A 22,081-nucleotide genomic window follows, 5' to 3' on the forward strand; every position below is an offset into this window, starting at 1 on the left:
GCATTCAGGCGAAAACAAATCAAAGGCGAAGGGTTTTTGTCTCAGTCACAATGAGCCTCGGGGCTTCTGTCACAACTTTAGTTAGAAATGCACGACACTGCGGCTTCACAGCGTCACCTCAACAGTCAGGAGTTACTTCACTAATCAACAGCAATCGTCAACATCAATTATTCATGGGACTCATTTAAGAGGCAAAAGACATGGATGTGTTTGTGCATGTAAAAGTTACAGAACTGTCTGATTAACCCTGTGTTCCATTATTTCACCATTTCATTCCATGTTGGTGATAATGATGTCACTTCAAGAGCTCAATATTTTCTCAGGTGATAATTGGTACCATTTTTATACATTTCTTCCAGAAGATCTTTAAATAGAGCGTTAGGATGAAGGACACAGCATATGAATCATGTTAAATGACACATTAACATTAACAACAGACAGAACTGCTGTGCACTCACTGGAACTACACTAATTGACTTTTATATCATCAGCTGAATGAAGTTGAAGCTGCGGTTGTTTGGGCCTCACTGGGACCTGTAGTTAATCCAGTTAAGTGTGAGGAGATGCTGTGAAAACACAACGTCGTTACATATCGAGCGTTCTCTCGCAGTTATTGTCGACTTGAATTTGAATTGAATTGTTCTTGATGTGTGAAGCTCACCTGAAGTGACCCCTCGTCCACCGCTGACAAAATCCCACAGCTCGTCACCGATGTTCATCACGTTGACTTGCCCCTCTCACTCCATCGTCACCCCTGGCTCTTGCTCTGACTTGAATTCCCGGGAGTGACAGAGGACGTCACTAATCCGTCAGAATGATTTGGTGACAGGCGAAAGTGCTAATCCTCCCGTGTTATTCAGTGTCAGTGAGGACTGCCAAATCCCTCACTGACGACGTCTGATGGAAAAACTCAGCTAACTAAATGGCTCTGTGGGAAAGTTCACTGTGATCGTAACACAGTCAATATTTACCGTTGCTCTTATAAATATCTTTTGATTCTCAGCCAAAGTCTGAGTTTCTGTGCACACTCAGCAGCGGAGAGGACAAATACTTCTGCTCTGCACATGAACACAATCAGGGGTTTGAAACTTTGTCAAACTTACTGTCGGTGGAGAAAATGACCCACTTTTACAATGTGCTGAAGTATGAAGGGATTGAAGAGGTTTTACATGCACACGTGCACAGCTGCAGTCTGTACACATAATATTTAACACTTTTGCAAAAGATTAAATTCATATCAGTCAGGAGACAAGAGCATGAAAATAATCGCTCATCACAGATTGTACAAAGAATTCAAGTCTTTTATTGAGCTCGTCCACATGTGGTCGTCTCTCTGGAGGCTTCCCAGTGTAACTAACTAATAACTAACCCAGCCACAGAGTTATCTAAGTGCAGACTGATTGTCTTCTACTATAATTACCTTGAACGAGCAGATATCACTGCGTTCCTCCACAGTCATACTTTGAAAACTCAGTGGCAAACTTTTTCTTCCTGTAATCTGTAAAACTTTCATGACCACAGTCGTTGAATGTATAACGAAGTCTGGAACCTGTTGCCTCTTCAAAGAGGATTAGCCCATAAATATTTCACTGTGGGAACAGATTGGCTAGAGTCAAAATCCCCACCAGGATTTTTGTATCAGTCGAGCCGTGTTTATTGGACTCTGTGCAGTTTTCAAAATAGTGGAAGTTCCATTGTTCTCATTTGCAGTGAAGTCCGTCTGTTGAATCTTAAAATCAAGGATGGACCTTAATCAATACTCGATCCATACGAGCACCACATAATTGCAACAGGCTTCTTCTCGGACAGTATAAATACCTCCCCTGACTATTGTGGCAAATAAGAATTCATAATTTTATTTTACAGATGAGGGATAAGTGATTATTAATTATTAAGTGGTAATGCATTAGTTTTAGTTGCACACACACAATCAGTGACTTTGACCATTGCATTAAACCCATCACACAGCAACACACACACACACACCAGGTGCAGGAGCAGCACTTGGGGGTCAGGACACCCCAGCCCCGGGATTAAAGCAGGATTTTTATCCTAATTTAACGGCTTCCAGTCGTTGTGATGGTTAAACCGTGTGTTGCAGGCAGATTGGGGCTGTAACTCCTCCCTCAACCTTCTGTTAGTGGTAAACCAGCCTTGCAACAACCCGGTGTCCTCAAGATCAGGAGGTCTCGTCAGAAACACACATAGCTCTGGATAGATCTGGATCCTGCAACCTAGGGCACGCGAGAGCGAGGAGAGGAAGGGAGGGCACAAACAAGGGAAGAGCAAGAACATAAAGTCAGATTCAAACTCTACTCACTGCCGAGTGTGAGGGAACCACAGGAGTTCTCCAGCAGTCTCGGTCTAAGCAGCATGTTCTAGCATTACTGTAAGCATTACTTACATCACAGAGAGCTCTGCTCTCCTCACTTTGGCACATATCATTTGATCATTTCCCAGTTACTGTAGTACCACCTCCTCAGTGTGGGCGGAGCCCGGACTCTGTCTGACAGTCACTGAACGGAAATACCACTGAACGTGGTCGTGATTTCAGCAAATACACCAGACTCCTCTGTGAAACACTGACATTTTACACGTTCACACAGATGAACACATGTTTGATCTACAGGTCAGCATTGGTCAGTGACCGGCAGTCTGTTGACGGTCTTTGTGACGTCATGATACGTCTCTTACATATATCACATATCACTGAAGATAATCCTAAACACACATAGTACTCACACAATAATGCTAAAACACGGCTGTAAGCGTGAAGGCTCTTCTGAAGCACGTTACCTGGAACTGAATGTTCAAATGTTCACTGAAGATAATGGAGGCAGGAACAGTCTTGTTAGGATCAGCTAACACAAACCGTGTCGTGGTGAAGCGGGAGCAGGGGGGGGCGGGGTCAGTGAATTGGTGGTGGAGGTATACACATACACATACCATGAAAAATGGATGAGTTCCACCTTCTAAGACTAAAATTAGACAGAAACCTAATACGGCGAGTGTCCTTCAACCCACACTGTGGTTTATGAGCAACATGAATAGAGAGAGGGAAAGTGTGATTATTCCTCTCAACTGGAGCAGTGGCGTCTTTTCGTACGCTGTGATTACTGTGTGGCTGTGAGACAGAGGATAAACGTACAGTGTAGTATAGTTATTAGCTGCAGGTCTGAGTGAGTTGGTTAGTTTGTGGCAGAAGGCTGTAGATAATCTGGAACAATGAGCATTTATTAATAACTCGGTTTATGGGTTTAAGAATGAAAGGGAATTATTGCAGATACTGAACTCAAACCTCCACTGAGATTGTTTGTGTTGTCTGAAATATTCATCTTTATGATAAATACTTTACGATTCTTCTGATTAAACTATAAATATTTGCACAAAGCATCAACATGTTGGCACATGCTGCACAAACACTGTCCCAGAGAAGCGTGTGTGGATTTATCACACGCTACATCTTTGTGTTAGTTGTTGACGTGCGGTCATATAAGGTATGGAATCGTTGTCAGCACTGCACTGTGTGAGCGCCCCCTGCTGGCTGCCTGTGACAACATGAATGATGGATGATGCTGCAGTGATTAACAGGAGCTGGGCATTATTACTTTACCTGCTCATTTACAGAACTTATATTCGCTGAGCAGAAGAATTATTCAGAAAATAGTTAGAGACACTGCCGTGTTTACAGTTCTACACTTTAGTGACACTATTTTTAGTTTCAATAAAGTGGATTCAGTTAGTGAAGAATAGTCATATAACACATAATGTAATGTATTATTAAACTAGTCAAACTAATGACTAACTTTCCAACACAAACTTCATTCATCAGCTCTTTTCTGTTTTCCACACCTTGAGTTTTTAGTTCTGTCTGGTTTTCCGTTCCTTGTTTCCTGTTTTATTTTGAAGTTTCTCCTTTGTGTGTACCTCGTCGAGCTTTGCTTCCTGTTGATGGTCTGCCCCGCCCTAACGTGTTTCACCTGTGTGTGATTATTCTGCCTCCTCACTGTTTGTTACCTGTGTTTCGAGGTCTTTCTTTTTTGCCTGTTAGTCGTTTTATGACAGTTATGGAAAATGAGTTTGAAGTGAGCTTGAATTGAGAAAGCATTAAAGTGCATTAACTAACTCTAACTTTGTCTTGTGCTGGGCAGGTGCTGGTGTGTTGTGAAGTGTGTGAATCAAGACAATAAAGTTGTCGGCTATAAAACCAAAATGTTAGTGCAGCGTCGAGCTGAAAGAGACCTGCAGAACTCTTGTTTTCTTAAGTACAACCCAACTTTACATTATGTATAAGATTCTGACCGACTGGAATCATAAAAGTGCCAAACAAAGCAGCTCTAAGTGAATTTATATAGCTTTGTGTTTGCTGTGTACGGCATTGTGCTGGATAGAAAATGCGATATGTGTTGGAGCTGAAGATGTTTGCTGCTTTAATTATCATTACTTTTGTTTTATCGTGATCTTAACGAGGCAAACACAAGGAGAATGTGATTTCTCTCTGTCTACATAAGAGCTGGACCACATTAGCATGAAATGTTCAAATCAATCAACATAATCAGTGAGACACTCATTTCAAAAATGAAGTGATTTTTTCTCTTTTTTCTGTGTGAATGTTTAAGAAAACAGAAAATGAGGTCCACACTTGTGTTTAATGTAGAAAACGATGTATTATATAGTTATTGCCTCATTGTGCTGCAGCACAAGTGAAGAACACTTTATGTGTCATGGACGATTACAACTGTGCGCTTAAATGAAGGTTTACTTTTACTTACTGGAAAAATGTTAAAGATGAGATAATAAGATTTGTGCGAAACAGAAACACGTGAGTGAGATTCAGCACTGCAGATTGATGACTGTTCTCACACATGACATGAATATTTGTGACCATATTTGACAGAATTCCAAAATAAAAGTGTCTGTGTTGATATGGAACGATATATTCTCCATGATGAAATTGTATTTACGATTAAATTAATCCTTTCATTTAAAAACACATACAAAATATCATTCTAACTCAATACTAAGTGATGGACCTCTAAATTTACAGTGTCTAATTAACCTCTGCCTCTGTGAGGCAATAGTGCGAGCCACTACTCCACCGTGGGGTCCCACATGGTAACATATCAGCTTTATATCACATCTAGGACCACATACTGTGTCAGATTTGTCACATCAACATGTCAGGGCACGGCAGGAACAGGAAGTCATTCCAGTGTAAAAGTAAAACAGGAAATGAACACAAATGACGTTACACCTTTTTCTGAGCTAGTGGAAAGAGAACTTGGCTTTGGGAACTTGGTTAGAATCCCTGCAGAGGTCTGGGCTCGGTACCAAGGTATCCAATCCCCATTGGTCGTTGTGAATCGGACACTTCCTTGTGCTGGTCTCACGCCTGGATAAATGGGAGGCTTGTGTCAGGGAGGACATCTCTGACAACTCCACACACACACACAGAGAGCGAGCGACTGAAAGACAAGAATCTTAGCTGAGAAATGATCAGGAAAAATACCTTTAGTGTCTGATTCACTGCTCGTTCTATGAGTCAGGAAGAAGTGAAGGGGCAGGACCGTGAGACAAAAGACATACTGTACCCATACTGTCATGTTCACACATGAGACCAACATGTAAAAGTGTTGTCACATGTCACATGTATGTAACAAGCAGCATGCCTGGAAGGGCCTTAAATATGAATCCCATTATTTTAATGTGACAAGTGTGAGGAAGAAAAAAACTGGCACAAGCTCCTGTGACATAATTCAGCTGGTGGGAGGAATATAATCTGCACATTATTCATGTCCACAGCGTGGAAGCTCTGTCACTAACAGTGTCAGTGTCTCGGCTCTTTGTTTCACGACTCAAGGCGCTGGTGTAGGATCACCGCGGCGCCGCACCTCCTCGTCTTCCTCTCACCACCAGCACAAACATCCACATCACACTGTCGATAGCTCGACGGGGCACTGTTGTTTCAGAGGGAAACATGGCCACTGGTGCAGGAAGGAGCTGTTTCATGCACGGCATTAATTAGACGACGGTTCAACTTCTGAATCCAAACGGCCGCATGAAAAGTGACATTTAGCTCGCAGCGTGGTGGTCAGTGGGCGTGTCACACGTCCAAAAATAGAATTTACTGTTTGTATTCAGCTTGTTAACATTTGTAATGACAGCACACAGTTTTATGTCTTGGGGCTTTTGTCTTAAAGTATTTAGTGACAGGGAGGTGATATTAACATTATTCATTATTTGGTAATAATGTGGTAGAAGGGAGATGATCTTAATATTCCAAAGATCAATAATAGAAACGCTTATGATCCATGATTGTGAATCAGATTTGGTAATTACCGTATATACACACACACACATACTGTATGTATATGTATATGTATAATTATATATATAAGTAGATGAGTTGATGAGTCCCACACACATTTCCCTTTGTTATTACCAAGCTATTACTCTGTGATTAATTGCAATTGAATTCATGATAAGTCGAGCTTCAGTTAGAGTTTAAAATGTGATGGATTATTACTACATTCATAATATGAACTCCTACATAATCTAATCCAATAAGAATCTAAAGATTTGAGGTTATATTTAACAGTTAAGTGTAAACGTTTGGTTGGATTTGCTGAATTGCAAATTGCTACTTACAAATTACACAGTGTTGTGCTGTGATTCATTTAATGTCAAGACAGACGGAGGCAACAGTAACATTGTGATGAAACGTCGTATGCAGGAATAACGTTTTCAAAACCAGCGCCCCTAGTGGTTGTATACATGACAGCAACCTGGTAGTACCTTCGCCAAAGATCACCACCGGCAGTCAGTGTGGGGTTCGACTCCAAGGGTTCGACTCCCTATAGCAACTTTTTAATTTTTACTGCCTGTCTTTTTTTGCCCTAACCCTGACCTCTGTACAACATATGCATATTTGAGTTGAAAACACCGCACCAGAAAACGGAGATGTCTCGTTTTCAAAACCAACGCCCAAAACGACCCATAGTTACGTTTCAGTTGGTGGACAGGTTGTGAGTGAAATCACAAAAAAAACAAAGCATTTCAGTTTCAAAAAACCCTGACGTTCAGCCGTTTGATGGGATGTAGACTTTTTGCCCCGCCTGTCTCTGCACTGCTGCTGTATACACACAAACGCACCCCGCTACACTCAGGTCTGCTAGTATTGCTTGACAGAGCACATAACTACTGCGTCGCTCCTCTGCTTCTCATGTGGTTTGTAAATAACAATCTCGTCACTTGTGCATCGCTCATGTTTTCTTAATTAACGGCGTCACGTCAGCCTTCGTCTGTGCATTAGCATCAGACTCCATGTAAAACACTGTCAGCAGCACTCACACGTGTTTGTGCTTCAGTGATGTATGTCCTTTCAGGTCATTTGTAATGCGGAGAATGTTAAGTCAAATGCTTCCACTGCGGCAGTAATCGTCTACATTTGAACTCATTCATGTGAAATGACTCCATTAATCATGCCATTATATTAACAAACAGTCGGCTTCTATGTTTAATAGATGAAAGGGAAAAACACCGGGAACTTCTTACGATTCTTAGGATAATAAATGTGTGCTCTCACAGAAAACACCTCTTCTTAAAAGCCATGCAAACAAGAGTAAAATGTGCATTAAGCGTCTTTTGCAGAGGTTGAAGTGGGAGTGAACCAAGTTAAGATTTATGCTGAGGAAAAATAATGACTTCTCTCCGAGGAGCTGGGTGGGAAATAATTGCAGCTATGTAAATGAATTCAAAGCTTCATGTTTGCAAGACTGTGGGAAGAGGGAGAGGATTTATGGATGAGATTATGATGCAGCCAGAGCACAGAAACAAATCATCCTGCTAATGTTACGTATATATCCCTCAGAGCCGTTATTGGCATTGTTATAATGATATTAAAATTGCAGTGGGATTCTCACATAAGCATTGCTCTGACGGACACCTGAGGTCAAAAAGGTATTGTATCAAGTATCAAGTACAGTCCTGTCAATATAACTCAGTAGTAATCTTGTTGTGATCAATAGTTTAATTTAGTGCAGCGATGTCTAAATTCCTGTCTAAGGCCGCAGATTTGGACAGAAGACAGATTAGAAGCAGCGTGTGCTCACAGTTTTTCTGCTTAAATATTACAGATTCCACAGCTTTACTCAGGTTCAAATCTCATTAGAAATCACAGTCAAACCCAGCAAACAAGGGTTTTATCTAATCTCCTAAGCGCAGCTTTCTTCATTTCTTCATGTTTCTCGTCTCCTCTCACAGTGACTCATGTGTCGCCCCGTAGCTTCTTTTCGGCTGTCGGATTTTCTACAGTTACACTGTGACTCTAATCCAATTCTGAAAACAAGAAAACAAGTTAATATATGTAAGTAGACCTCCATAACATTAGAAGCGAAACTTTTACAAGAAAAGTTGATTTCTTCTTCTCAGTCATGACCTCATCCACACACACGTCTGTTAGATTCTGAAATCACGTTAAATCGTGTGACTTTCTGAGAGATCCCAAATCCCTGAAATCGTTTGACTCAACGTCAAGTGTGTGGTCGTGCATCTAGACTGGATCGCCTAATCTGTCAGGATTAAAACCTGGGATGGAGGTGAGGAGAGCTGAAAGGAATCACGAGTTAACAAAACGAGGGGATGAGGCCATGTTCTCCACTGTTACCATGGTTACTACAGTCATTGTCATAACATCACCACTGTACCGAGGTCAGAGAAACATGCTGCACCTTTTTGGCTTTCACTCCCCGCTGCGTGATCCAAGGAAACAAGGGAAGGAAACAGAGAAGGAAAGGAGGGTGAAGGTTAAAGGTTCAGTTTGTCAGTGACAGGGTGAGGAGGGGGTGGCTGCTCTCTGCTGATGAACTGATGAACTCACACAAACAACAGTCACTCTCAAATATTTAAACCGAAAGCATTAATGAAAGCATTTTCTTTGAAAGAATAATGAATAAATAAATGAACGTGTGATAAATGCAGACTAACAACACTTTTGTGAGATGTTTATTTCTTTTATTTGTTCCACTGCTGGAGAATTCTCATCGTGTCATCTCTAATATTGACTTCATACAATATCACGACTCATTTAAACACCAGAACGACACGTGACTGATGTGATTGACTTAGAGAATATTAAAGATCTGACCTCTGACCTAACGAAAACATACACGTATTCCATTGTGAAATAGAAATGGTCAATAAAATAAAAACTTTGGTTTGTCTCCAACTTATTACTCTTTTTTTACTCTAACAAATAAGAGAAATATGAAGATGAATGAATATAAATGAACTCATTAAAAACACACAACAGAGATTGTTCTCATCTATGTGCTTTGACTGCACGGCCATCTTTAAATCTTTAAATATCCACTGTGGATCTGCATCAATGAATGAATGAATGAATGAATGAGAGTGCTGTGTAAAAGTCAAGCACTGCAGCTGCAAAACCAGGTCACATCGTCCTAACTTCACTTCAATGATGACATTATTGCGTGCGTGCGTGCGTGCGTGCGTGCATGCGTGCATGCGTGCGTGACTCACCAGTTTGGTGGACTTGGGCGTTTCCAGGATCTCTGAGGAGATACAGACAGAAACGATCAGAATCATCATAATAATCAGTATTTATTATGATTTACTGACAACGTACAAAGTTCCACCGATCCAAATATTATAGATAGATATTATTTATATATATATATATACATATATATATGTAGTGAGAGTGCACAAGTGTGAAGATAACACAAATCTATTTTTATTATTCCTCTTCATTTATCTGTGTCACATTAACCTGAAACACCTCGTTGCCAGGTTACGTCTAAATTAGCCATTTTAAGTCCTCTCTGCATCAGGAAGTTACAAACTCAACAATGAAGCGTAACCATGGAAACAGACTACAGCTCAATCCCTGTGAGCAGATGTGGAAAAAAAAGGGTACTTCATTTTAAATAATAACAATTTCACATTAATAACTGATGGTCCGTTTATATTAGTCTTCACATGAGTCACATACGTTCTAAATAGAAAAGTGTAGTTTGACATGAACACAGACAGACGTCTGTCTGTCGTAAACCTCGTGTTTCTGAATAATGTCAACGTATGATTTTAAAAGTGGGCGTGTCCAGAGAGTCATTTACCTCAGTTTAGTTTGACGTTGACACACAGGTGCACAAAGACCACACCCTGTACATGAATAATGAACATAGTCTGAGTGACGCCAGTGCACAAGGGTCTACAACCTGTAATCTCCTGAATGGCCAATAGGGGGCAACCAGTGGTTTCATAAATCAAGTCATTTTGTATAAGTGTACAAGAAAGTCACATGATTTATAACTTTACATTTGAAAGGACACACTGAGGAAGCAGCAGGGTTACGCTGCCTTGCTGAATCACGGTGAACACAAATGCAGAAAAGTGTCTTCACCTCGTTTGGGAAGTTTGCCGGTGCCAGGCTCCGGCGTTTCCGGGGACGTCGTTTCTGCTCCATCGTCGACCAGCTGGATCTGAGACGGAAGACATCACAGATGACATCGTTCTGCTCAGTGCTATCACACAAATATAATAACAATACCAATAAATCTATTAATGAGTAAACGATGAAATTCTCAGGTTTTATTGAACCTAAATAATTCTATAATTTTAAGGATTTCTTTGTTATGGAGAGGAAAAAATAAATACACTTGAAAACGTAACTGCTGATAAATTTAGTAAGAATAAGTTGTTGAGTCTTAGTTCAAACTGTTTTCATCTCACACACACAGGTCGTCTTAAGCGATTTTTAAAAATAAAGACATTATTAAAACATAAATGTCTTTGCATGAATGTGACGTGCATCGCACACATTTACTCAGAGTATTATAGTTACAATAACAAGTTTTTATCACAACATAAAAACCTGATTATTAGTTTTCTTGAAAGGTTTTGTTGTTGTTGTTGTTGTCGCAGAGTTTATAAAATATACATCACATATTCAAAATGACATAAACTTCACTGTATTTAAACATTTCTTTGTGTAAAAATGTGATATATCAAATAACTTTGTAACAATGTGATAGATCAGTGAAGAGTCACTTCAGCATCATTTCCATTTACCTGTGACTGTCTCACAAAAATGCCATGACTGTCGTCACAGGTGAAGTAGCGCTTGCCCTGCACCGTGCCGTCGTTCTTGCCTTTGGCCTCGTCCAGAATCACTCCGACCCATTTCCCCGATGCGAACAGTGTGTTTCCGATGTACGCCACCGTCCCGCGCTGACCCTTCCCGATCACCTCCACCAAGGAGCCCACTTTGACGGGACGCCCGCCACCGTCCGAGCTCATCCTGCTGCTGCCGCTGCTCGTTGTCTGAGTGAAGACAAGTAACACTTTATTATTATTATTATTATTATTATTATTGTAGTGTTATTTATGAGCCCTAAAACCTCTCTAACCTGACCCTAAATCCAGCGAGCTTTAGGCACAGGCTCCACATATGTCTGTGGTGGTGTTACAGTGCCACATACAGGCCTGGCATATGTACTACAGCATTTAGAGTTGTTTTAGAAGGTTTCATGTTCATGAAGACATTAGTTTCAAATTTTAAAGCATTTATTTTGAGCTCAACTACTAACAATTTTGAAAATTTTAACTTTAAAACCGCAGAATTGGAAAATCACATTCCCAGGCTTTAATCATTTGTCTCAAAGCTGGACTAAACTTTATCGCAAGTCAAATAACATTTGAAATATACAGAAAGATTGAAATGAGTTAGGGTTTTTTAATTTTACTCAAATTGTTAAGCTCAAAATTCTAGAGAAACAGAAATTAAAAAATGTTCTAGAATATGATTTTATAGGATGATGTGTGTGTGTGTGCTTCACCAGCAGCACCAGCACATTTCTCTCACGACTCCATGACAACACGTGTCTGAATGACACAGCAAAAACATCTCAACAAGCAAAGTCTGAAAGACTTGAGCTGCGTCACTTTGTGATTCAACCGTCGTCAGTGACGTCCTGAGAGTGAGAGTGACTCGGCACAAGTGAGAGAACCACACAACACCGTCTTCTCTCAGCTCGTGTAAATGTACATGAAGGTACATGATATTATCATTACATACATGATATACTGATTATACATATAATGTGATTGTATAATAAGATAATAATATTTGATCAAGTTAAACAATGGTCCCAGAACTAAAACAGAGGAAAAATTATGAAGAGAAGGTTGAACACTAAAACTATAGTTAATGACATCCTTTTATATTAGGGCTGTAACTCATGGCTGTAAAAATGTCGATCAGTGTTTCCCAAATCTAAAAATGTTGACGTCCAAAATAAAATATTCAACAAACTCATGTGGTTTAAGGATTTTTCGTTATAGGAAGCAAACTGGAAACTAAAATAGATGGTGTACATAACAATAATGCATTTGCAGATGACATCAGTGTTAAGATATTCATCTGTTACACAACACCCTCAAAATCTAATTAACCCGGCGTATTATTTATAAGCAACAAGATACATTTCAATAGTTCTCAAAGGTTTGGTTTTACATCAAAATCAAATTATTTATTCATTATGTTTTCATGTTTGTTCTGTTAACGTTGATCACCATGTTTACAGCAACATTTGAAATGATTATTTCTGCTGTTCAGTGTTCACCGTGATGAATGATTTAGTGTCATTCTACTCTTACAACACAAGCAAGTTTAAACAGCAGAGACACAGTCTCAATGCGCTGCATTACAACAATTATGATGCCGCTAAAACTGACTGACCTGGAAAAAAACACATGAAATGTTGTTATGCACTTATTCTTATTATCACCTCTGTTAAGGAAACATAAGTTTCACCCTCTGTTAAGGAAACATAAGTTTCACCCTCTGTTAAGGAAACATAAGTTTCACCCTCTGTTAAGGAAACATAAGTTTCACCTTCTGTTAAATCCCACATAGACCGGAAGCTCCAATTAACGCTGCGTTTGTGTGTGTATCTGCGTCATTACCTCGTTTATGAAACCCTAAAGTTTCAGAACAAACAGTTCAGCCACTGCTGAGAAAATAGTGTTGTATTGTTTTCCTGGGCTCTGCGAAGCGGATCGGCACTTCCTTAATTTGATGTCGTCATCAGAAATCCTCACCACTCCTCTCACTCAAGAAGAACTACTCTCGTTGTAGCTGCTGAGATGCAGAGCATCCACCATGCCAGAGGGGGAGCTGTGTATCTGAGAGCTGGCCTATCTATCACGTCACTTCCAGGTACCTGGCCAATCACAGGACAGTGGGAAAGCTCTCGTTGGCTGGCCAATCACAGCACAGTCCACGTTCTGGGGGTGTGGTTTTGGTCTGAAACAGCGCGGCTGACTAGAGCGTCAGTGAGGAGATATTTTGATCGGCTCATTTGCAGCGATTACAAGGTTTTTAACCATGAAAACAAGTTAATATATGTAAGTAGACCTCCATAACTAACATATATATGTGACCATGAAAACAAGTTAATATATGTAAGTAGACCTCCATAACTAACATATATGTGACCATGAAAACAAGTTAATATATGTAAGTAGACCTCCATAACTAACATATATGTGTGACCATGAAAACAAGTTAATATATGTAAGTAGACCTCCATAACTAACATATATGTGTGACCATGAAAACAAGTTAATATATGTAAGTAGACCTCCATAACTAACATATATGTGTGACCATGAAAACAAGTTAATATATGTAAGTAGACCTCCATAACTAACATATATGTGACCATGAAAACAAGTTAATATATGTAAGTAGACCTCCATAACTAACATATATGTGACCATGAAAACAAGTTAATATATGTAAGTAGACCTCCATAACTAACATATATATGTGACCATGAAAACAAGTTAATATATGTAAGTAGACCTCCATAACTAACATATATATGTGACCATGAAAACAAGTTAATATATGTAAGTAGACCTCCATAACTAACATATATGTGACCATGAAAACAAGTTAATATATGTAAGTAGACCTCATAACTAACATATATATGTGACCATGAAAACAAGTTACTATATGTAAGTAGACCTCCATAACTAACATATATGTGACCATGAAAACAAGTTAATATATGTAAGTAGACCTCCATATCTAACATATATGTGACCATGAAAACAAGTTAATACATGTAAGTAGACCTCCATAACTAACATATATGTGACCATGAAAACAAGTTAATATATGTAAGTAGACCTCCATAACTAACATATATGTGACCATGAAAACAAGTTAATATATGTAAGTAGACCTCCATAACTAACATATATATGTGACCATGAAAACAAGTTAATATATGTAAGTAGACCTCCATAACTAACATATATGTGACCATGAAAACAAGTTAATATATAAGTAGACCTCCATAACTAACATGTGTGACCATGAAAACAAGTTATTATATGTAAGTAGACCGTAACTAACATATATATGTGACCATGAAAACAAGTTAATATATATAAGTAGACCTCCATAACTAAAATATATGTGACCATGAAAACAAGTTAATATATATAAGTAGACCTCCATAACTAACATATATATGTGTGACCATGAAAACAAGTTAATATATGTAAGTAGACCTCCATAACTAACATATATGTGTGATACAAGCATTCGATGTCACCTTTAAGGAAACATAAGTTTCACCTTCTGTTAAGGAAACATAAGTTTCACCTTCTGTTAGCAACTTCAACTCAACACCCCGTCTTCGCTCTAGTTTCTTTTGGATAAATGTGAATATTTTGTATATGTTCAAATACGTCGTTATACATAATTACATGTCGTGCTGATGTCAGATGCTAACAGCTGATCTATAAAGATCCTGTGAATGAAAATGGAAAAATGTGAAGCACAGTGATGTAAAGGAATGAAGAAGACTGATGTCATCCTCAGCCTGACTCACAGACACAAACAGACACAAACAGGAAGTCTGAGTGTCTGCTCATAACAAAACAAAAATCATCATCATCAACACCTTTACGTTAGAGGGTGAACGAGTGAAGTCATGAATCCACCGTCACAGCACAGAGCCAAACACAACATTCTGCTTCTATTCACGGCAGCAGACATGGACACGCAGGAGATGACAGGGTGTCTGGTTCATTCATTCACCTCACCAGTGTTTATCACACTCACCCGTGTGTATGTGCTCCTGCTGCGAGTGTGAGACATTTTCTGCTGCTCGTCGAACCCCGACCTTGTGATGGTGATTAGGAAGAAGCAGACAGAGGAGTGGAGGTGGTTTGGTGATGCTGCTGGAGCGTGTTTCTACCTAACAATCACACCATCCTCTCCTGATCCTTACAGAGGAGGTGGAGGGCTTCTCAAAAAGAGTGTTTTGCTCAGTGGGGAAGTTTGTGATGGACAGACACAGCGATCCGCCTCCGATCAAAGGACCAAAGAGAAACAGTGGATCAAAGGAGAGGAAAAAACATCCAGGTCTGCTACGAGAGCATCAGCAGAGTCGTAGCACTGCGCTGCTGCGCTGCTGTCTGAGGGAGGGAGGGAGGGAGGGAGGAGGAGGATGAGGATTTAGGCCCAGACAGAGGTGCTGGGTCCTAAAGCCTGCAAAATGATTGGGGTTCTCCCAAGCATGACATGATGACATGATGCAGAGTTTAAGAAAACAACTCATCTGTATTACATACGGCTGAGCAACAGAGTCAAAAATGTTGTCACCATATAAAAGTCTCAATATCAGTCGATATTCATAATTAAAGATTTGATTTTCATGGTGAAATTTAAGAAACCTTTTTTTTAGAGTTTTAAAATGATCTGTGGACACTTAATCACAATCATGTGTAGTTGAAGTTTGTTTGCACAGTTAAAAACTGAAGATTACATTGCCATACTTTTTAAAAAAGAAACGATTGTTATAGAATTTCATCCCTAATAATACAACAAAAGATCAGAATGATGTCATATGTTTTCCTGACATATTACAAATGTGGTTTGATGTGCAATTTAATTCCTTTGAGTGAAAGTTCACTATGTAAAAGACACACATTTAAAAAGTTTTAAAGGTGACATAGAATGCTTGTATCACACATATATGTTAGTTATGGAGGTCTACTTACATATATTAACTTGTTTTCATGGTTAAAAACCTCCTAATCGCTGCAAACGAGCCAATCAAAATATCTCCTCACTGACGCTCTTGTCAGCCGCGCTGTTTCAGACCAAAACCACACCCCCAGAACGTGGACTGTGTTGTGATTGGCCAGCCAACGAGAGCTTTCCCACTGTCCTGTGATTGGCCAGGTACCTGGAAGTGACATAATAGATAGGCCAGCTCTCAGATACACAGCTCCCCCTCTGGCACGGTGGATGCTCTGCATCTCAGCAGCTACTACGAGAGTTGTTCTTCTTCTTCTGCGGTTGAATGTACGCAACCGGATGTGCCCGGACTAGTGCCCACACCGGGAGGCGCTACGGTGGTGAGGATTTCTGATGACGACATCAAATTAAGGAAGTGCCAATCCGCTTCGCAGAGCCCAGGAAAACAATACAACACTATTTTCTCAGCAGTGGCTGAACTGTTTGTTCTGAAAATTTAGGGTTTCATAAACGAGGTCATGATGCAGATGCACACACAAACGCAGCGTTAATTGGAGCTTCCGCTCTATGTGGGCTTTAATGAGAAGAGATTTGAAGGCTGCTTTGTTTAAAATTTTAATTTTACCAAGAAAAACAGCCATAGTTCAGCCCTAAATAAAACTCACATAAAATGACTTTGAGTGTTTTGTGCTAATGAAGAAAACTGAATGTAACTCAGTGTCAAATGATCATGATACGTGTCCAGCCCTAACTTCATCTAATACTGTACTGTAAATATTATGACACACAGCAAATACTGAGAGACAAAATGTAGAATATTCTGCTTTACCTACACTGCAGACTGCGTCACTATACTGTCAGCTTTCTATATATATACATATATATAGAGAGAGAGAGAGAGAGAGAGACAACAGGACAGGAGGAGGAGAACCAGTGAAACTCTGTCTGCTGCCGTTTCATTGTGCTGGAACACAAAGGTCCAGGTGATGCTGTGCAGACTGCACGGTCTACAGCTGTGGTGAGGATTATTCTCTTTTATCAGTGAACTGCATGCTGGAGCTTTTTTGTAACATCAACTTTTTGAGTTTCTGTGTAAACGTGTAAAAAAAGTGAGGAGAACAAAAGCTACTTTCAGGGAAATAATCATCCATCTCATAAAGATGTGCTTCTATACATTATATTACTGGAGGCTGTGTATTTTTTATTTTCAATTCATTAACCTAGCGAATGTCACTTTTTTCATAAAAGTGCACAAAAACTTTGTTGCATCCAAAAGTTTTTTATGTGCTTAATACTGAACTTACATATAATTTAATAACAATATATAAAATGTTCTTCTTTGTTAAATTATTGTGACAAACTGTCAATATTTACATGTTAGACAAACACAATCAAGGCCTAGTCTCATCATCACTATAACAACTACTATAAAAAAGATAGAAAACAGAATCTATATCGACTATTTATCAATTAGTAACTTAATCGTTAACTACTTTGATAATCTATTAATCGTTTTGAGTCTTTTTTATTCATAATTAATACAAGTTCCCTGGTTTTTCATCAAATCAATCATTAACACTGTTAGATTTATTGTTGACATTTGAAAACATGATCATTTTAACATTTTCAGGACCAAACAACTAATGAATTTATTGAGAAATTAATCGACATTGATTGAATTGTTTATATAAAAAAGAATGGATTTTCTCTAGTCTCCATCAGATTAGCTTTAACAAACATGCGTGTACAGTCAATTAAAAACAGCTGGGGCTTATTCATAATTAACTATGTCATTTGGTGCCATCTAGAGACGACTGCTCACACACTCTACAATACTGTTATTTCTGTCATTTAACGTACTAAGGACATAACTGTACAGTAATATCTGATATTTTAAGCCACTTCATGTCTGTAGTGAATCAAAATAAATCACAGCATGGGTGTGGCTTCATGCCCTGTCATATCATCATCATCATAATTATCATTATTATTATAACGATAACAATTATTATTATAATAATAATAATAACAACAATAATAATAATACTACGAGGAGAGGATGGCGGAGAACCAAACCTCAATAAGTGCTTTACATGTACAAATAAAATATTTAAACATTTAAAAGCATCAGTTTGTTTACTGCGGCTGCGCGAGACACTCCCCGGACACCTGCTAGCAACGGTAGCCGTTAGCATCGGAAAAACAACCGTTATGGAGTTAAATTTCAAACGACGTGCTCATAAATCACCACAACAGACGTGTGTGCGTGTTTAAACGTTGTTTTTTTTCAACAATGTCAGGGACAAACAAGAGTTTAATCTTACCTTTTTACGTGCTAAAATCCGGCTAACGGCGGCTCAGCTCCGTGCCCCGACCACAGGCGGATACATCCACCGGACCGGACCGGACCGGACCCAACGGGCTGAGGTGTCCGAGATGCTGCCTGAGTGAGCCGGCTGAATCAGTGCATTAGCACACATTAATATACTGTTATATTCACCATGTACAATTCTGTTCCACATACATTTTTATTTAAAAGTGTAAATGAAACGAGTGAAATTATTATTGTAATCATATATTCCTTAATCTCAAAATTTTTACACCAATTTTGTGGATAAATAAAGAACACCGGTGAAGATTTGGGTGGCATTGTAGAAGAAAAGGTGAAGTACAAGGTTTTTTTTTATGTCGACAATACAGGAGCAGATTATAATCCAACATCAGACCAGCGACTTCAACTCTAAAGTGCATCATCTTCATGTTCACTGGTTCACAACAGAATGTCATTGTACAGGCCACAGATGAATCACTTCACTCCACGGAGTGGGAGTGAAGTATTGTTTTTGGTGGGTCTGTCTGTCTGTCTGTCTGTCTGTGCTTCAGCACTTGCCAACATATCCAACAGGCTCCAGAGGCTTGTTGCGTGAATGGGGTTTAGTCTGCCATCTCTGACTGCCTTGTGATCAAATTTACTTTAACGTAAGAGCAAAACACAACGACCATTTAGTAAAATAAACATGTGTGTCACTTAAAGGTTTTAGGGATGCACAGTATGAAACATCTGTAACATGGAGCCATCTAATGTGTTCAAAGCACACGTTCCACTGCCACAGTGAACACCATTATTTCAGTAATTCAATTAAAGCAATAATAACCTGATTAAATCTATACCTGCGCGAGTCTGAAATATCTTAAGAATGTGTTTCCCCTTTAATCTCCACCATTAGACATCCTTTTTAAGTTTGTAAACCTAACACTCTCCTGCACCAAACCCCATGGAGAAAATCAGCATTTATAGCTTGCAGGGACAGAGGAGCTGCTGCTCCACGGCTGCCTTATTTGATGAGTTTGTGTCACTAAGATAAAAACAAACTAACACATTTAAAGTTAATGACGGAAGCAGCAGTAGATCACTTTATGTATGGGCTTTGGTGTAGGAGAGTGAGCAGTTTACAAAGTGACACAAACGTCAGTTTCCAGTCGGAAAGAGTTTTTCCTTGTGCCATCGGTGGCAGCTGTGTTTTTAGCGACTGTGTCAGTGCCTCATACAACCACGGGGAACTTAACCTTCAATAACTGGTGATGGGCATAGCAGACTATTTTAAAAACCTTTTACAACATTTTATGAAACAATAAGTGATTGATTCTGCCCTGAGTGTTTGGTTGTGTCGTGTCAGCAGGAAAATTAAAAAAAAACAACTAGAAAGTTAATGTCACAGTTCCCCTGAATTCTTGATGCCAGATTCAGTTTCTTTGACCTTCTCTCTTTAAATCCAGTCTGTACTCAAACAAAGTGAAGTTCATGATTTTGGCTACAAGCTCAGACACAACAAACTCTCTCATCTTCTCAAAGCCCATGTTCTCATAGAGCTTCTGAGCATCTGTCTGCACCACAGAGGTGTACAGGATGACTGCAGGACATCCCCTCTCACAGGAGAAGTCCACTACTGTCCGACACAGAGCCTTAGCAATGCCCATCCTGCGGTGACTGCGGCAAACAGACATGCGTTTCAGCTCCAAGCATCCAGGCACCGTCTCAGCAGGGAGGCACCCCACTGTGCCGACGACCCGGCCGTCGCTTTCAGCCACCCAAAAACACGAGTCCTTCTGCTTCAGGTAGGTCTCGCCGATGTTCTTGAGGTCAATCCTGAGGCAGGTGTCGATGTATTTCTTAAACATGTAGACGACTGCCTGTCGCACTGCGGCCAGCAACAGAGTGACAGCCAGGATGGGCAGCAGGAAGGACTTTGAGCTGGTCAAGAGAGCACAGAACACGCACATGAGCACCATCTGCGTCGGTGGCTGTTTCAGGACAAGCATGAAGGATGAAGGCACATGCTCGCTCATCCCCAAGGTGAAGGTCTCCTTCACTGCCTCCTCGTCTTCATCACGATATTTCCGGATGTGAAAATCAGCCATGGCCCAACTCTGCATGAAAATATAAGAAGAGACAAAGTGCAACAAATGAATATTTATCTTTCTTTAATGTCTCTACATAAAAAGTGGAAAGAAATTGTGAGAAAACCATTTCCTTTTAAAGGTCCAGTGTTTTCTTTTCATATAAACCCAGCACTTTTTACATCAGCGTCACTGCATTGACTTCCATTCATTGTGATCAATTACGTAAACAAAGCCTTATCCCCAACATTAACTGAACCACAGTTCAAATCTCAGTCCTAAACTTAACCCTAAACCTGAGGTGCTGCCTCATGAGGACTACTGGTCCTGATATATATATACATATATACATATATATATATATACCGTACTCCCCCCTCCACCATCATCATTTTAACATGTTAAAAACATTCAAGTGTAGGATTATTAATCATGCTGTAGGGGGAGCTAAAGCTCTTGTCCTGATATTGTCATATTTGTTTTGTGCGATGTGTTTAAATGATTTAAATTCTGTACAGAACACTTCTAATAAACAGTGACGAGGTTATTCCGAACTACAACAATAACGTCAAACTATCCCCTCTCTTATCAGTCAATGAACGAGACCGTTTCAATGACGATGTTTCAACGTCACATTATAAATCAAATTCAGATATTAAACAAATGTCTATATTGTCCATAAAGGACCAGACTGTCTCCTCTGAGGACCAGACTGTCTTTTTGTTCGTCTTCTATGAACAAATGTAAACGGATGACTGCTTAGCTAATAGCAAGTAGCACTGGCGTTAGCATAATAAAGCTGCGGATTTGAGGACACATTTGCTTGGAGGAGTGAAACACATAGTTATACTTCTTAGAGAAAATGGTTTACCTGTTTTGTCTGGACGCCAGACAGCGCTGTGTAGATGTGCTGTGGGCAAAGAAGTGAGTGAAAGTCACAAAGCCCGTTTGTGTTTGTCTGCGTTAGCCCGAGGCTAGGCTGCTGATACATGCTGCGTTCAGGGGATGTGGGGAAAATGAAACTCACTTGATACAGGGATTTACTTACTTAAAAAAAAAAACTTCCCAAAAGATCCTTAATGTATCTGATTTGTATTTATATATTTAATAGCGTTATTATTAAATACACGGATGTATTTGAAGTAAACGCTTAGAAGGCATAGGTCAAGTTTTTTTCTGTTACGCACTTTACGATGTGACGTGAACGCCCCTGTATTGTCTGTATAACGTTGCTTTTTTTTAGTATTTTTATTATTATTAGTTTATGTATGTTACGTTTAAAATCATTTATGTCAAATACATTCTGTTAGTTTGTTGATTTACAGGCGACAAAACACAAAAGAGTAAAACTTTAAAATGCATATATCGAGGTGCGTGTAAAACACACTGCAACGATTCATTGTTTACTAATCGATTACCAAGTTACCTGCTAACCAAGTTAATATTCATGAATGAGTTTCTATGACACTACATTGTATATCTTTGATTTGTGGACAAAAAGTGGTTTGAGGTCATTATTTGTGAGGTTTTATGGATGAAACGAAAATAATGTAGAGATTGCTCGGTTGTAAAAAATCATTATTGTAATAAAAATGATTG

At 39.4% G+C, this 22,081-nt stretch overlaps 2 protein-coding genes and 1 long non-coding RNA gene across 6 annotated transcripts; all 3 read right to left on the bottom strand.

Moving 5' to 3' along the window:
- Positions 1-1,283: 1,283 nt before the first annotated feature.
- On the bottom strand, positions 1,284-5,433 carry LOC122782651. 2 transcript variants are annotated; one of them, XR_006361941.1, is made up of 2 exons: positions 5,255-5,433; positions 1,284-2,234 (listed from the first exon to the last, which is right to left on the bottom strand). It is a non-coding gene; the product is annotated as an uncharacterized LOC122782651 (long non-coding RNA). The 2 variants fall into 2 exon arrangements; XR_006361940.1 differs by lacking the exon at positions 5,255-5,433 and adding an exon at positions 2,405-2,547.
- A 2,925-nt stretch (positions 5,434-8,358) lies between these two features.
- Positions 8,359-19,173, bottom strand: dctn1b (dynactin 1b). 3 transcript variants are annotated; one of them, XM_044047912.1, is made up of 5 exons: positions 15,164-15,526; positions 11,092-11,343; positions 10,424-10,502; positions 9,541-9,572; positions 8,359-8,750 (listed from the first exon to the last, which is right to left on the bottom strand). In XM_044047912.1, exons 1-5 carry the CDS (start codon positions 15,197-15,199, stop codon positions 8,694-8,696), a joined length of 456 nt encoding a protein of 151 aa, XP_043903847.1. In that variant the 5' UTR covers positions 15,200-15,526; the 3' UTR covers positions 8,359-8,693. The 3 variants fall into 3 exon arrangements, with proteins under 3 accessions (XP_043903847.1, XP_043903848.1, XP_043903849.1); XM_044047913.1 differs by lacking the exon at positions 15,164-15,526 and adding an exon at positions 18,409-19,173 and having other exon boundaries at positions 8,679-8,750; XM_044047914.1 differs by lacking the exon at positions 15,164-15,526 and adding an exon at positions 12,988-13,007 and having other exon boundaries at positions 8,679-8,750.
- A 240-nt stretch (positions 19,174-19,413) lies between these two features.
- Positions 19,414-21,737, bottom strand: nat8 (N-acetyltransferase 8). The gene is made up of 2 exons (XM_044047911.1): positions 21,354-21,737; positions 19,414-20,512 (listed from the first exon to the last, which is right to left on the bottom strand). Exons 1-2 carry the CDS (start codon positions 21,471-21,473, stop codon positions 19,829-19,831), a joined length of 804 nt encoding a protein of 267 aa, XP_043903846.1. The 5' UTR covers positions 21,474-21,737; the 3' UTR covers positions 19,414-19,828.
- Positions 21,738-22,081: the final 344 nt, after the last annotated feature.

The sequence above is a fragment of the Solea senegalensis genome, linkage group LG16, assembly GCF_019176455.1.
Source record: "Solea senegalensis isolate Sse05_10M linkage group LG16, IFAPA_SoseM_1, whole genome shotgun sequence".
Classification (NCBI taxonomy): Eukaryota; Metazoa; Chordata; class Actinopteri; order Pleuronectiformes; family Soleidae; genus Solea; species Solea senegalensis.